This window comes from Mastigoproctus giganteus, chromosome 6, assembly GCF_048544385.1.
Source record: "Mastigoproctus giganteus isolate SK-2022 chromosome 6, ASM4854438v1, whole genome shotgun sequence".
Taxonomy (NCBI): domain Eukaryota; kingdom Metazoa; phylum Arthropoda; class Arachnida; order Uropygi; family Thelyphonidae; genus Mastigoproctus; species Mastigoproctus giganteus.
Genome location: NC_143580.1, coordinates 2,821,022 through 2,838,597, shown reverse-complemented (window position 1 = coordinate 2,838,597; position 17,576 = coordinate 2,821,022). Strand labels below are relative to the sequence as shown.

At 37.7% G+C, this 17,576-nt stretch overlaps 1 protein-coding gene across 2 annotated transcripts in view; it reads left to right on the top strand.

Annotated features, from left to right (window-relative positions):
• LOC150083804 (high affinity copper uptake protein 1-like) overlaps positions 1-17,576 on the top strand; it is a 39,919-nt gene that overhangs the window by 19,724 nt on the left and 2,619 nt on the right. The window contains exons 2-3 of one of the 2 annotated variants that reach the window (XM_090374893.1): positions 3,597-3,675; positions 14,004-14,202. In XM_090374893.1, the coding sequence (XP_090231019.1) occupies positions 3,597-3,675; positions 14,004-14,202 (278 nt within the window). Of the gene's footprint in view, positions 1-3,596; positions 3,676-4,114; positions 4,169-14,003; positions 14,203-17,576 lie in introns of those variants that run through there. The other variant, XM_090374894.1, reaches the window with a different exon arrangement.

Sequence of the window (17,576 nt, the reverse complement as noted above, 5' to 3'; positions counted from 1 at the left end):
TCCGAGTTTGGTAAATGATATCTTTGTTTTACAGGAAAAGTCTTGCTTCCACTCTTGTGTTATTAGTGCTATGGGTATAAACACTTAACTGCATTTGACATTTAGCACCACTATATTGATTTATGTTGATGTTGCATGATATAATAGCTACCAACAGCTGTTTTAATTATGTATTATATAATTGCACAGAGAGTGGTGAATAAAATAAAATGAATTTATGATAGAAATGGCTGACACAGATTGTAAACTGAGGTTGATTTTTGGCTATGTAGAGAAACAAGACTTAGCCATTTTGTGTATTTTAATGTTTTGCAATTTTCTTATGACTGAAGTCTGCTGACCGGGCTAGCCAGGTTGGGTAAAGTGCCTGCCTGGCAACCCAAAGGTCGTGGGTTCGAATCCTGCCTCGGGCTTGGATCAAAGTAGAAAATGCAAAAACCTTGGGAGGTGCAATTTGGCCACAGAAGCCGATGCACCGACAACTAAAAAAAAAAAAAAAGACTGAAGCCTTCCATTCTAAATTTTCATGACTTATGGTAGAATTTGTTTAGATCTGATAATAGCATAATCCTTTCTTATTTGATAAAGTTGGGTAGTGTAGTCTGAAATAGTGCTAACAATTAAAGAATAAAATATATACAGTAATAATATCTTGAATAAATAAATAAATAAATAAATAAATTAAATTTTTCTGTTTATACTCCGGCACGACAACCAAGTCAGTAGAGTTTACAATAAATCGTCAATACAAATATTTATCGTATTTAGTAGTCACGGGCTTGAACCCCGGCTCACTCAAGGAACGCGTGCTATGCACTCTCGCTCCTGACCACTGGGCTACGTACTTATTGCCAGTACAGTGAACTCTGTAAAATCACACTTTACAATTCAGCTTTTGTGCCTAATGATCATATTTGTATTATAAAAATCCTTGCAAAAAAAAACCAAGTAACATTCAAGTTGTTTTCAGGATTATCTCGCCTTTTAACACTTTTGCTGCTGCACTTTTCCAGTGACAATTTTGACCAGGGATTGAGTAAATCTAGATTGGAAAGGGCAGAAACATTTTTGGGCTTTCTTCTTGCTGTGATAGGGTTCATCAGCCTCTGGTAAAGGTTGTTTGACAAAAATATCTGGTTTTCCTTCTTCAAGAAAAAATTTTAAAAGTAAGGTTATTTCCCCTTCAGGTGGATTAAAATCCAAAGCTGCATATTTACATTCAGGAAGCAGTGAACTTGTTTATCTAATTTGAACCAGCTGGATTTAAACTGCACAGATAGGTATTAATTCTCACAGCAGAACAGTTTGCCTTTGAAATAAGTTGTCTGGTATTGCACTACTTTTAAACAGATGGTCTCTTCAAAAGGTTAATTGGCTATTTGTTTAAAAGATGTTAGTAATATGCTTTGCAGATTATTATGAGAGCCTGTTTCAGAACCTGCTGGTCTCTCATCAGATAGTAGTCTCTACTGGCAACGTGTAGACAAAACAAAACAGTTCAATATGAGCTACAATGCAGAATATGAAATCGGTTTCAGAGTTGTAAGATTGTTAAAGTTTTCTGTTTAAAGCAGTGCAATATCAGTGCAACTTGTTGCAAAGGCAAGTTGTTTCTGCTGTGAGTATTAAGACCATTGTATTATCCATGTTGTTTAAATCCCACTAGCCATAAAAGCAGACAAAAATAATCATTATGATTGCTTACAGATGTAAAGAGGTTCTGTTGTTTGTGAATAATATTTAATTAAATGTAATCCTCTAAAATTACTCAACCACTACGTATACACTAAAATCTGGAAAATGTTATTATCTGGCTTTTAGCATTAGTAGAGGCATATGATGCAAGAAAGCAAGCTTATGCAGCATCAGCCAAAAAAAATAAATAATAAAACGCTCCCATTTTACCCCCTCCATTCGTTCCAAATGCCTGTCCAGCTCAGCCTTAAATTTATTTAGGCTATCAACTCCCACAACAAAAGATGGAAGTCTGTTCCACCAATCAACTTTACTGTAATTATAGTAGAGTTTACTGTAATTATAAAGAACTGGTCATACGAGTGATGCCAGGTGGTAATAGGAGTATAACAAATTTCAGATCAGAGCTTTAAATCATCCTCTAGGCTTATGTTTTTTTTTTTGGTAGTTGTTGGCGCATCGGCTTCTGTGGCCACATTGCACCTCCCAAGGTTTTTGCAGTACTTTGATCCAAGCCCGAGGCGGGAATCGAACCCGCGACCTTTGGGTTGCCGGGCAGGTACTTTACCCACTCGGCTAGCCCGGTCGGCCTAGGCTTATGTATACCTTCATTTATCTTTGGGCCAAATTGGAGTATAAAAAAAATTTATGTAATCATCTTGGCCTTTCCAGCTATTATTATTCAGTCTATATTATGGAGTAACCAGGGCTAGCATAATCAGTTTTATTACAGTGTTTTAATCTTGTTTTGAGGTAGGTGAAACAAAAGCTTAATTTTCAGTTATAGATGCTTTAGGAAATTTCTGTGCAGCAGAGTAATTTGTTGATTAATTTCATTATCACAGGAAGAGATAAATACAGTAGCAGACGCATCCTTATAAAAATCATGCAAAACATTTTCTTCAAATTATAGAATTTTGTTCAGCAGAATCCAAATTATGAAGTAGAATGTGATATTATTGGGATCACACACAAAACAACTTTTAACTGCATCATACAACTTTTTGGTACTTTGCTTTTTTTGCCCAATTTTGTGGGATGCTAATGGGATGCATTACAGAATTTTTGTTGTATAATTTTTGGCTGATCTCCAGAACATGGGTACCTCCCCCCCTAACAACACAATGCACAAGTGACCCACTTTGTTGCAGGTATTACTGAAGAACAGAGTGATTGTCCGGTCGAGTTCTGTGATTAACTGATTATTGGGAATACGTAATTTACCTCTTTTTGTCAAATTCGCTTCTGATTTTTATGATTTTAAAATGCGAAATTATAATTTGCTTTGTTTGCCTTGTTGTTTAGTCATCGGTGTGCTGCTCTGCTGCCATCACTTATTCTTTGTCTTTTTTTTTATGCACTTGAAATTGTGCATTGACAAATAGTGAGGTGAGTTTTTTTTATGTACTGAAGTTGTTTCGTGACAGTTTGATTTGTTTCCTGGGGGTGGCAGCCCTCAAGGGAAAAAAAACATTTCTGTTGATGTGCATGAGCAGTTCTCATTGTTAATGCATGTGAAATCATCTAGTAATGTACAGGTGAGAAGTATCAGTGGTTGTGTCTGGTGTTAATTTTTGTAAGTTTAAAAAAAAAAAAGTGCATTTCTATTCACTTATTTCTTGCTTCATATTGCTGCATTTCAGTTCTGACATATTGTGATGTCACGTGACATTTCCCCAATAATGTGGAGGAGAGGGGGAAAGCAATGAGTGGGAGGTGCCTTCACTGGCTCACTTCTTTCTTCCTCTCTTTCTTGTCGAAGTAAATGGTTCTACCCATGTTCTGGAGATTTAACCGAATTTTCAATTCCATATGTTTAGTCATATTCATACATGATGAATATGACTAAACATCTTTAATATTAATATATAATATTAATAATAATAATAATATTATTTCAGATGCATGGTTCATACTTGGAGTTCAGTTGCCATGTTGACAACTTTCTTATTAAGGGACTTAGCATCTCTTCTGCATCTGGTAAGTCTTTATTTATGTATAATAATAATAATAAAAAAAGTAGGACGATATATGCTGATAACTATAATTTTTGGTTATACTGTGCATTTTTATTTTTATTTTTTGTTGGTAATACAAAGGCCTGTGGCATCCTTGGCACTGTATGGCTGATACTGTTATCAGTAATATAATCATGGTCACAGAAAGAACATCCCTTAACAAATCCAGGGTGAGTACCATATAACTGCATTCCTTCTAAATGGCCTCCATTATTTGTTTTAATCAGTGAATGTTAATTTTTCAGAAAAAGAAGTCAAAGCTAATAGGTCTGTAATTACTCGTCTTTTCATCTATTTTCTTCTATTTTTTTTTTTTTTTTTTTTTTTGATTGCTAGAACAGGTTGCCTTCACAAGTAGTTGAGCCTGACAGTTTGAATAAATTCAAAGGTCAACTGGATAGTTGACCATAGGACCTCTCCTGAATCCAGGGATATTCTCATAATTATGGCTAAAGGTTTGCGTACCTCATTTGTTGCCTTCTTTAATACAATTGGATAGATCCATCCATCCACGTACCTTTTTTATGTTTAGCTTCAACAATTTCTCCTCCACTTTCCTTTCAGTTACCCCAAAATCGTTTCCGTTATCAGAAAATCATTTAGCACACTGTTAGAATTTGATACATTTTTTTGCATCCCCTAAAAAGTTCCTGATGTGTGAAAGCAGATGCAAAATATCTAATCAGTTTGTCAGCAACCTGAGCAAGAACATTAGCAGGTAAACCATTCATGTCTAGTGATTAATCTCTTTCCTTTTGATCTTTACATAAGTAGTCTTTGCTGCTTTTCTCTGCATTCTTTGCCAGAGAGTTCTTGTAATCTACTTTAGCTTGCCTAACCTCCTTTGTGACTTGATTGCAGATTGGTTTATATCTACTGTATGCTTCTGTATCACCTGATAATTTATATGCATCTTATGTATCTTTCCTCTCTGTCACAAGTTTCATCACTTCATCTGATATCCATTGAAGCCTATATCTTGAAGAGTACTTCTTAGTTGGTATGAAAAACCAAGTAGCTTCTATGATTAGTTCCCTAATTGCTTCCTATTTAGAATTTGCTAACATTACCAGTTGGTCCTGCTGCGTAAAAGTTAAAAACTCTCTCTGAGACCATTGTCATCATCTTTCTGAAAGGAAAAGCCCTTTCCTTTGTCCTTGAAAAAATAATAGTAATAACAAAAGTAGTAATAAATCCAACATCAATATGCTATATCACTGCCATCTAGTGGCAGTGATCACAGTGGTTCTCTTACCTGTAAATTCTTAATGCATGGGGAAGTGCTCCTGATAATCAGATTACGAGTATTGCTTTCCCTTGTTGCCTCTTTATTGTGCTAACAGTCATCGAATAAATCCACAAAAGTCACTGTGTGAGTGACCAACCCAAAATTTCAGTCAGTATCTGTAAAGTTAAAATCTCCCATTATAATACATTCTGATTTACTGATCCACTCTATTTGTATAGTTGTTTGTCACAGTCATTAAGCCTATTACATTCTTTTTCTCTCATTTTTGTTTTTCCAGTGCTTATATCATACCAAACTGACTCAACAGGCCACTCATGTCAAATAGATGCACTGCCTTTGCTTTTATGTGCGTCCTAATAAGAGCATAACTCCTTCCCCACTCCTTTTTTGTACACATTGCACTCCCCATATTCAAATTCTGCATCTCTTATGTCCAAGTGATATCATGTCTCCAATATCCTTACATTGTCCTTTTGATTTACCTAGTACTTAAATTCATGATATTTATTTACTATGCTACTAGCATTAGTGTGAATGCAAGTATACATACGCCTGTTTTTTTCTTTTAGTAACCCTAACATGATGCACATATTTTCTTGTCTCATGATGACTGCTAGAAGGCCGTTTAATTTCTGACAAGCAAAGCAAGAATCAATTACCCTTCTGCTTGTGCCTGCTATTATTCTATTAGACTGTGTTAGCTAGCAGTTTTCCAACCAGACAAACACTGCTTTGATAACATTAGCAAATATTTTTTTGCCTCTTCCATTTAAGTGTGTGCCATCCCTGTAAAAATAGCCTCTCCTGTTAAAAAGCACAGAACATGATGAGAAAAATTCTAACACCATGAGAGTATATCATATCATATACTCCCTGTTGTTTCTGAGCAGAATTGCAAACAGTTTCAAATTTAATCCTAACTTCTGTCTTTCTCATAATATTGTCCTGTGCTTGTTAAGTAAATCCTCAGATCTCTCACTCGTAATATCATTGATACCAACACCTACAACAATTTTACCTTTTGTGCCCTTAAAAGATGATAACAATGTAATTAACTTTTGCCTGTGGCAGACATACCCTGATTCTGTTCCACGTGCCATTTTTACAAAGCATATTTCCTGCTTCCAGGAAGAGCGCCTCTTTAATTTTTTCAAGGGACACAAACTATTACGTGATTTTGTTATGTAGTATATGTTGTATGTAGTTGTTTGTTTTGTAGAATTACAAAACAAATTTTAATTTTAGGATAAAATTAAAGTAATACTCTTGATCAAGTAATACTTTTGATCTGATTATCAGTAGTGATTCTTCATGCATTAAGAATCTGCAGATAAAGGAACCACTAGGTTGGCAGTGATCAGAGTGTGCTGAAGTGGGATTTACTCAAAGAGGTAACTACCATCAGGGGTAACGGGAAGGGTTTTTGCTTTTGTAAAGGCGACTACAATGGTCAGAGACCGTATTTAAATTTTATACGGTGGGACCAACTGATGGTGTTACCAACAGCAAATTCAAAATGGGAAGCTTTCAAAGAAGTTATCTTGGAAGCTACTAGGCTTTACATACTAACTAAGAAATATTGTTGAAGGTTTAGGCCTAAATGGATGTCAGATGAACTAATGAGACATATGGCAGAGAAGAAAAATGCATGGGATACATATAAATTAATGGGTGACATGGAAGCCTATTATAGATATAAGCTGGTCTATAACCAAGTCGCAAAGGAGATTAGGCAGGCAAAGGCAGATTATGATAAATCCTTGGCAAAGGATGCAAAGAAAAACAGAAAAGAGTTCTTTACCTATGTAAACTCTAGAAGGAAAGGGATGAATCAGATTGGTCCACTGGATATTGATGGTTCAACAGTTGATGATCCTGCTCAGGTGGCTAACAAACTAAACGAGTATTTTGCATCTACATTCACACATGAGGAGTTATTCAGGAAGGGGAATGCCAGAGGTGAAGTAAACTCTGGCAGTGAGCTAGATTATTTTGTAATAACTGAGAGGAAAGTGGAGAAGAAATTGTTGAGAATAAACATAAAAAAGGCACCCGGGTTGGATGGGATCTATCCAGTTATATTAAAGGAGGCAGCAAAGGAAGTAAGCAAACCCTTAGCCATAATTATGAAAGCTTCCTTGGACTCAGGGGAGGTACCCATAGACTGGAGATGTACAAATGTGACCCCAATTCACAAAGGAGGATCAAAGGCTGATACATGTAATTATAGACCTGTGAGTTTACCTTCTATTCCAGGAAAATTAATGGAGGCACTGGTTAAAGAAGCACTGCAGGATCATCTAGACAAGACTTCAGTTATAGCTTGGACACAGCATGATTTTTTTAAGGTCAAGTCTTGCCTAACCAACTTGATTGGATACTATGATGCAGTCACAAAAGAACTGGATGCAGGGAATAACTTTGATATTATGTATTTGGATCTTAGAAAGGCTTTTGATACTGTTGCACATATTAGCATTAGTAGAGGCATATGATGCAAGAAAGCAAGCTTATGCAGCATCAGCCAAAAAAAAAAAAAAAACCACTTTCACTTCACCCTTCCATTCGTTCGAAATACCTTTCCAGCTGAGCCTTAAATTTATTTAGGCTATCAACTTCCACAAGGGATGGAAGTCTGTTCCATCAACCAACTACCCGCTGGCTAAAGGCAAATTTCCGCACGTCTATCCTACATCTGTCTTTCCTCAATTTGAATTTATGTCCTCTCAGGTGATTATTCTGAGCAAGAGAAAGAATCCCATCAGCATTGAGCATGCTCAAACCATTCAAGGCTTTATACACCTCTATCAGATCACCTCGCTGGTGCCTAGTATCCAGACACTGTAATTGGTAAAACTTAAGCCTTTCTTCGTAAGAGCACTCATTTGTGGCGCCTCCATAGCCAGGTGGGAAGGAGCAGCAGTGCGTAGCACACGCTTCTTGATTAGACCGGGGTTCGAGCCCATCACCACCAAATACGGAGGATGCGGAAAGGTCAGGGAATGACCACCGCATATCCCAGAGCAATATGGCCCTAGTTGCTAATGCTCCTAAAAACCAAACAACAACAACAACAACAACAGCCACCTCTCAGCCTATCTGTTCAACTTTTCCAGATCCTGTTGCAGCAGCATAGTGTCAGTAGTGTCCTTGACAACCCTGCCAACCTTTGTGTCGTCTGCAAACTTGGATATTAAGCTTGATATACCATCATCAATATCATTTATAAATACAGAAAACAATAATGGACCCAACACTGAACCCTGAGGGACTCCGCTAATAACATTAGTCCACGATGAGCAGTGTCCATTGATTACCACTCTCTGTGTTCTCCCCCTCAACCACCCCTTTTTCCATAGCAGCAATTTGCCTCCAATGCCACACTGCTCCAATTTGTGCAGCAGTCTTCCATGTGCAACAGTATCAAAAGCCTTTCTAAGATCCAAGTATATAATATCAAAGTTATTCCCTGCATCCAGTTCTTTTGTGACTGCATTATAATATCCAATCAAATTGGTCAGGCAAGACGTCCCCTTAACAAAACCATGCTGTGTCCGAGCTATAACTAAAGTCTTGTCTAGATGATCCTGCAGTGCTTCTTTAACAAGTGCCTCCATTGATTTTCTTGGAACAGAATTTAAACTCAGGTCTATAATTACTTGTGTCAGTCTTTGATCCACCTTTGTGAATAGGGGTCAAATCTGCACATCTCCAGTCTGTGGGTACCTCCCCTGAGTCCAAGGAAGCTCTCATAATTATGGCTAAGGGTTTGCTTACTTCCTTTGCTGCCTCCTTTAATATAACTGGATAGATCTCATCCACCCCAAGTGCTTTTCTTGTTTTATCTTCACCAATTTCTCCTCCACTTTACTCTCAGTTATTACAAGATTCTCTAGCTAACTGCCAGAGTTGAATATACCTCTGGCATTGCCCTCGCTGAATAACTCCTCATGTGTGAATGTCGATGCAAAATACTCGTTTAGATTGTTAGCCACCTGAGCAGGATCCTCAACTGTTGAACCATCAATATCCAGTGGACTAATCTGATTCATCCCTTTCCTTCTCGAGTTCAAATATGAAAAGAACTCTTTTCTGTTTTTCTTTGCATCCTTTGCCAAGGATTTTTCGTAGTCTGCCTTTGCCTGCCTAATCTCCTTTGTGACTTGGTTACAGACCAACTTATATCTATCATAGGCTTCCATGTCACCCATTAATTTGTATGTATCCCATGCATTTTTCTTCATTGCCACATGTCTCATTAATTCATCTGACAACCATTTAGGCCTAAACCTTGAACAATATTTCTTAGTTGGTATGTAAAGCCTGGTAGCCTCCAAGATTAGTTCCTTGAATGCTTCCCATTTTGAGTTTGCTGTTGGTAACATCATCAGTTGGTCCCACTGTATAGAATTTAAATACTGTCTCAGACCATCATAGTCGCCTTTACGAAAACAAAAACCCTTCCCTTTACCTCTGATGGTAGTTACCTCCTTGAGTAAATCCCACTTCAACACACTGTGATCACTGCCATCTAGTGGTTCATTTATCTGCAGATTCTTAATGCATGAAGAATCACTACTGATAATCAGATCAAGAGTATTGCTCCCTCTTGTTGCCTCACGAACATGCTGATGTAGAGAACAATCATCCAATAAATCCACAAAAGCCTTGCTAGTGTGCGAGTGACCAACCCACAAATTCCAGTCAATATCTGGGAAATTAAAATCCCCCATTATAAGACTCTGATTTACTTGCCCACTCTATTTCCCTGTACAATATCTTATTATACTCATCAGAGTCATTAGGCCTATAGCACACTCCTACTCTCAATTTCGATTTCCCTATGCTTATGTCACACCAAACTGACTCGACACTGCCCTGTCCATCGATGTCGACTGGCTTCACTTCCTTGGACTTTGTGTTTCTTAATTAATAGCATAACCCCTCCTCCCCTCCTCCCCTCCTGGCCTGTCTATCCTTCCTATACACATTGTATTCCCCAAATTCCAGTTCCGCATTACTTATATCTGTGTGACACCACGTCTCTGATATCCCAACAATATCTGCCTTTGATGTTTTGAGCAATACCTCAAATTCATCAAATTTATTTACCAAACTCCTAGCATTGGTGTACACGCAGGTATACATGCACCTGTTTCTATTCTTAACTACCCTAACACAACCCATGTGTTTACTTGTACCGCAATGACTACCAGTAGTCTCTGAAATATCCTGCATCTTGTTTTCCAGACTTCTGCTCATTTCAATAGAAGCAGTGCAAGAATCACTTCCACCTCTGCCAGTGGCTATTGTTAATCTATTAGTCCTTGTATCCCCCCCAACTAGCAGTTTTCCGACCCACCTAACACTGCCTCGACAGCATCAGCAAAAATTCTTGCACCCTTTCTATTTAAGTGTATCCCATCCCTGTAGAAGCAATCTCTCCTGTTAACAAGTACAGTCCAGGCTGAAAAAAATTCTACCCCTTGAGCCTTGCACAATCCCTCCAGGGCCGAATTGATCGACAAGGCTCTCATCATATACTCCCTCCTATCGTGTCTGGGCAGAATTGCAGACACTTTCAAGTTCAACCCTAATTCACGGCTTTTTTTCAACAGTGACCTGTACTTGCTAAGTAATTCCGCCGGTCTCCTACTCTTAATATCATTAGTGCCAACGTGTACAACTATATCACCTTTTGTGCCCTTAAAAGATGATATCCGCTCTACAACGTCATCAATCTTTGCCCCTGGCAGACATACCCTGGTCCTATTCCACCTATCCTTTTTACAAAGCATGTTCCCCGTTTCCCTGACAATAGAGTCACCAACAACTACTAGTTCCTGTGGGACCAGCGCATTCTGCCTAGGGGGCTGCCTCTGTGTTGCCTGATGACCAAGTGCAAGCTCTGGCGTTGATGTGGGCAGCTGAGAGCTTGATGGGCCCCTCAATTTATTTCCTTCGAGGGCATCCACCCTGTCCTTCAAGCTCTCATAAAGGCCCATAACAACGCTGAGTTGTCGCCTGATTTCCTTGCACTCCTTACATCGTGCACACACAAAGACATCCCCCTTGGCAGTATCATGTCCCGTACCCGACTGCTCCGCAAACATCAAGCAAACAGTGCATTTTAAAAGACTGTGATTCAGAGGGCAACTGCCCCCCTCAGTTCTCCCCTGAACTACAGCACTCCCATTAGCTTGAGCCTTTTGCTTTGCTGCTCTGGTCAGAGTCATGATTCCAATTTAATTCAATAAAATTCAAAACAAAAATTAAATCCTTAAGTTATATCCCAAAACAGTTATGTTATATATATATTTTTTCGGTAACTAGTGTTTTCTACGAGTTCCCTTTATACAACTTCCGTATCACGTGTACCACTATAGTTATGTATTAATTATTTGTTACGATTAAGTCGTTATATATATATAGAGTTAAAAATACAATTTAATTGACAATAAAGTTTATCAAGATTAATAGATTTACTGATTAATTGACAATATTATATTATTCACTATACTACACTAAGCTTATGCTATCGTGTAAAAATGGCGGGAATTCACGAACGGTATTTCTACGGACTCGTAAGTATTGATTAGCTTCCAAATCTCGCTATCTCAATTTAGAATAAACTAAGGATCCTAACTAGGTCTATAATCTACTTATAGAAGATAATTTGATATAACAATTGGTTAATAAATCCACTAAATTTGGTTAAAAAAAAAAAAAAGACCTCTCGTTCAATTTGTGACACATGGATTTGATACCGTTACCGATACTAAGTAATATTCTCAAAATCTCTGTCTAAGTTAAACTTTAAACCAAGTATCGTAACTAGGAATATAAAGCTACTCTAGAAAATAAGTTAATATGACAATTTAAACTAATAAAGCAGAAAATAAATCAGGAAAAACTTCTCTGTTTCAAGAGCTTTAAGGAGCAACGCCTGCACAGGCTAAGCTCGCACCCAGACTCCCAGTGTGGCATTGGAGGCAAATTGCTGCTATGGATAAAGGGATAGTTGAGGGGGAGAAGACAGAGTGGTAATCAATGGAAACTGCTCATCGTGGACTAATGTTATTAGTGGAGTACCTCAGGGTTCAGTGTTGGGTCCATTGTTGTTTTCTGTATTGATAAGTGATATTGATGATGGTATATCAAGATTAATGTCCAAGTTTGCAGACGATACAAAGGTTGGCATGGTTGTTAAGGACACTACTGACACTATGCTGCTGCAACAGGATCTGGAAAAGTTGAGCAGATAGGCTAAGAGGTGGCAAATGAAGTTTAACATTGACAAATGTAAAGTACTACATATGGGAAACAGCAACCCCAGAGCAACATATCAACTCTGTAGTACTACACTGACAGTGGTAGAGAATGAAAAGGACCTGGGGGTAATTGTGCAGGTAGATATGAAGTTTTCTGAGCAGTGCAGACCGGGTGCAAGAGTAGCTCATGGTGTTTTGTCAATACATACAGGAATTTTTCTAGCAGTAATAAGGAGGTGATTATTTCGTTCTATAAGTCAGGCCACACCTTTGAGTACTATATACATGTCTGGAGGCCTCATTTCAAGAAGGATGTAGAGCTGCTGGAACAAGTACAGAGAAGGGCAACAAGATTAATGAATGGAACAAAGTGTTGCTCTTACGAAGAAAGGCTTAAATTTTGCAAATTACAGTGTCTGGAGACTAGGCACTGGTGAGGTGATCTGATAGAGGTGTATAAAGCCTTGAATGGTTTGAGCATGCTCAATGCTGATGGGATTCTTCCTCTTGCTCGGAATAATCACCTGAGAAGGCATAAATTCAAATTGAGGAAAGACGAATGTAGGAATGATGTGCAGAAATTTGCCTTTAGCCAGCTGGTAGTTGGTTGGTAGAACAGATTTCCATCCCTTGTGGAAGTTGATAGCCTAAATAAATTTAAGCCTCAGCTGGACAAGTATTTCGAACGAATGGAGGGGTGAAATGGGAGTGGTGTGTTTTTTTTTTTTTTTTTTTTTTTTTTGGCTGATGCTGCATAAGCTTGCTTTCTTGCATCATATGCCTCTAGTAATGCTAATGCTAATAAAAATGTAGTATATGCTACAGTGTTACATTTTAAATAATACTATTTTCTGATTTCTTACCTAAAAACAGAAAAATGGTAACCTACATGAATAGACTCTTCTAGTTACTTATTTACTACGAATTAAAAACACTTGGATTACCACTCACTATGTTACTAGTTATGAGATACAATACTTAGGCTTAACTCTCCGATACAAAGATTTTACGAATATTAATTTGTAACCTACCAAATCCATAGCTGAATTAAAAAATAAGCTAACAAATGTGACTTGGACTATTAAAACTATTTATTAAACACAATTTAGATGTTAATTTTTTGAAAAAATAAAGTAAAAAAAAAAAAAAACTGTTTCTGAGAGCTCAGAAATTTTTGACTGCACTATTTGTAGTCTCAAACCAGAGATAAAGAAATGTTATTCAAGAAATGATACTCTTTATTTAAAGAACATCACTAAATAATAATAATAAATCAATTGAATATGTGTAAATGAAAGTGATATACAAAATATCTGGATATTATTTTCCCAATATACAAAAACTAATGACTAACTTTACTATCAGTATTCCAAGCTTGAGTAATTTCCAGTTGTATCAGCTGATTGGTTACAGCACATGGAATCAGAATTGAGACAATAAAAAAATTCTTTTTATTTCACAAAAGATTTATTAACTAACACACCATTAGAGTACACAAAATATTTTTCCAATGAATAAAAATGTTATACACACATTACCACCACCTCTTATCCACTCCAACTACCTTTGGTGCTTCCTTCACATAAAGGACTGTCTTCCTACCAACAAGCTGTATCATAATTATATTATTTCATCTGTTGATACAGTCTCTCTCAGATAGCAGATTACTTCTCATAGTGTTATAATTTCTTTTGTCCTTATTTTGTAATTTATAATAATAATGACTTTTTATAATTTTAGGATAAAAACAAGTTTTCCTATTTTTTTAAGGTATGCTGGGATTATGCTTGGGCGTAGCCATATTTACATTGCTGTATGAAGGTGTTAAAACTTTAAGGCACCGTGTTGCAGAAGCCATGCAAAGGAAAGATAGCCATATGCTAGGCATGCCAGTGCGCCGTGGATCTGACATATCAAGATCGGAAACATCATTATTGGTTCAAGGATTTTCTTCTTGGAAATGGAAAAAGTAAGGCTCATTTTGTTTATTTATGAATATATATTAAAAGTGTCAAATACACATTTTAACAAAAGTCATAGCAAACACTGATTGCAGGAAATTGTACTATGAATATGCAAATATTTGGTCAACACTGGTCACTGTGGAATTCATTTCAAATATGGATTCATGGAAGAGCTAACAGATATTAAAGGGGAACGATCATTGAATGTGCTCAGAAAACATTCCCAAATCAAATTGGCAACGTGCTGAAGAAATGGAAGTCGAGAGGTGACATTGGTCCAAAGAAAAGCCAGATTGTGTTTAACGACACATAGGCTGCTAGGGCCATATTGTGTCTTTCTAATGGTGAATAAGAAATATTAGCAGAAAAGCCAGGCATTGGGGAAGTACCCATGGACTGGAGATGTGCAAATGTGACCCCAAATCACAAAGGAGGATGAAAGGGCGACACAAGTAATTATAGACCTGTTAGTTTAACTTCTGTTCCTGGAAAATTAATGGAGGCACTGGTTAAAGAAGCACTGCAGGATCATCTAGACAAGACTTCAGTTATAGCTCAGACACAGCATGGTTTTGTTAAGGGGAAGTCTTGCCTGACCAATTTGATTGGATACTATGATGCAGTCACAAAAGAACTGGATGCAGGGAATAACTTTGATATTATACAGTAATACCCCGAAGTTACGCGATAGGTGGGTCCGACGAAAATCGCGTAAGTCGAATTCGCGTAAGTCGGGGTACAACTTTGCATATAAATACATATAAATTTTGCTTAATTGGGACCAACGACTAACAAAAACACTAGTTTAGAAGAAAAATATTAATAAAATTGCAGTTCTTTATACATATTAATACAAAATATGTATTAAAAAAAACAAATGACTTACGTAAAAAAGTTATTTCGATGTCGATGGCTTCATAAAATCTAACAAATTCGTCTGACGACACAGCGCGTTCTTTTTTTCACGCAGAATTTCTTCGTAGCAAGCTAATAATTTTTTTATTCCTTGCTTTGTAGCTATAACGCGTTCTTCGTTGGAGTCTATGTTTTCTAAAATTTTTAAGCCCTTTACAATTGAGCCCTTTTCAATTTTCAACCTGTCAAGTTTGCAATTGTCATGTGCTTTTCGCCGTTGCTTCATTTAGGCCTGTAGCACGTGCAATATCACATGGTCTTTCATTTCGCTCAAAGCGTTTCACAATTTCATATTTTTTCTCTATCGACAGAGGTGGACTGGCCATAAGCCTTACCGGGGAAACCCCGGTGGGCCAGTGTGATTTTGGCCATAAACCATAGTATGAGGCCACTATAAATTTTCCCGGGTAAGAATTTTTGACCCAGTCCGCCTCTGTTTATCGATAATTGCTTTTCTTTTTCTCTCTGAATCTGCAGTGTCTTCACCAGGACGCTTCCTTTTCACACCTTTTAATTAAGTATTTTACTCATTTTTAGGGAATAAAGCACAATTACAAAACGAGGAGGCACGCTTGATACGCATAAACAAAGCTGCGCGCATGTAGCAACTGAATAAACAACAGTTGAATAAACAACAGAGATACACTATTAACACCTCACATTTCTAGGGGTTACTACCATAAAACAATAAAAATCCAGTTGCGTTTCTGCTAGTGAAATCTGTTATAAACTGGTAGTAAACTCGATCTAATTGCATTTGCGATTATACCGATAGCTGGAATTGTGTTGGTTTTTACGTTATTATGGTGAAATGTGTTTCCCCTTCACTGATATAAAAAAACATAAAAGCAGCAAAGTTGAATTTTGTTCATCTTTCGCTCTCATTCTCCGCCGTCGCACCGTATATCGATAACATATGAAAAACGACCTTGAAGATAGTGGGCGGCAGCGTTGCCAAACGAAAAAAATCAAGAACCGCGTAACTCCGAGTTCGCGTAAGTCGGGGTAGCGTAAGTCGGGGTATTACTGTATACTTGGATCTTAGAAAGGCTTTTGATACTGTTGCACATGGAAGACTGCTGCACAAATTGGAGCAGTGTGGCATTGGAGGCAAATTGCTGCTATGGATAAAGGGGTGGTTGAGGGGGAGAAGACGGAGAGTGGTAATCAATGGACACTGCTCATCGTGGACTAATGTTATTAGTGGAGTCCCTCAGGGTTCAGTATTGGGTCCATTATTGTTTTCTGTATTTATAAATGATATTGATGATGGTATATCCAGCTTAACGTCCAAGTTTGCAGATGATACGAAGGTTGGCAGGGTTGTCAGGGACACTACTGACACTATGCTACTGCAACAGGATCAGGAAAGGTTGAGCAGATGGGCTGAGAGGTGGCAAATGAAGTTTAACATTGACAAATGTAAATACTACATTTGGGAAACAGCAACCCCAGAGCAACGTATCAACTCTGTGGTACTACACTGACAGTGGTAGAGAATGAAAGGGACCTGGGGGTGGTTGTGCAGGCAGATATGAAGTTTTCTGAGCAGTGCAGACGGGCTGCAAGAGTAGCTCATGGTGTATTGTCAATGATATACAGGAATTTTTCTAGCAGGGATAAGGAGGTGATTATTCCCTTGTATAAGGCAATGGTCAGGCCTCACCTAGAATACTGTATACAGGTCTGGAGGCCTCATTTCAAGAAGTAGAGATGCTGGAACGAGTACAGAGAAGGGCAACAAGATTAGTGAATGGAACAAAGGGGTGCTCTTATGAAGAAAGGCTTAAGTTTTGCAAATTACAGTGTCTGGGGACTAGGCACCAGCGAGGTGATCTGATAGAGGTGTATAAAGCCTTGAATAGTTTGAGCATGCTCAATGCTGATGGGATTCTTCCTCTTGCTCAGAATAATCACCTGAGAGGGCATAAATTCAAATTGAGAAAAGACAGATGTAGGATAGACGTGAGGAAATTTGCCTTTAGCCAGTGGGTAGTTTTTTGGTGGAATAGACTTCCATCCCTTGTCGTGGAAGTTGATAGCCTAAATAAGTTTAAGGCTCAGCTGGACAGGTATTTCGAACGAACAGAGGGGTGAAATGGAAGTGGTTATTTTTTTATTTATTTATTTATTTTTTTTTTTTGGCTGATGCTGCATAAGCTTGCTTTCTTGCATCAAATGCCTCTACTAATGCTAATGCTAATAAAATACTGAATGACAGGAGCTGATGTACCTTGAGCCAGCTGTTTGCCTTACCTCACTGCAGACCCTATAGAATCTGAGTTTGGAGTTTATTGGCTAAAGGAAAATCTGTTAAGTTTTCCATTACACACTATAAATTTTCATGAAAGAGCTGTAGTTTACAAGCTTTGAATTACAAAAAAAAATTCACACCAAACTTGGACAATGTAAATTGGTCCTGTAGAGTGATGAGACACACTACATGCACTTCCATTCTGATGAG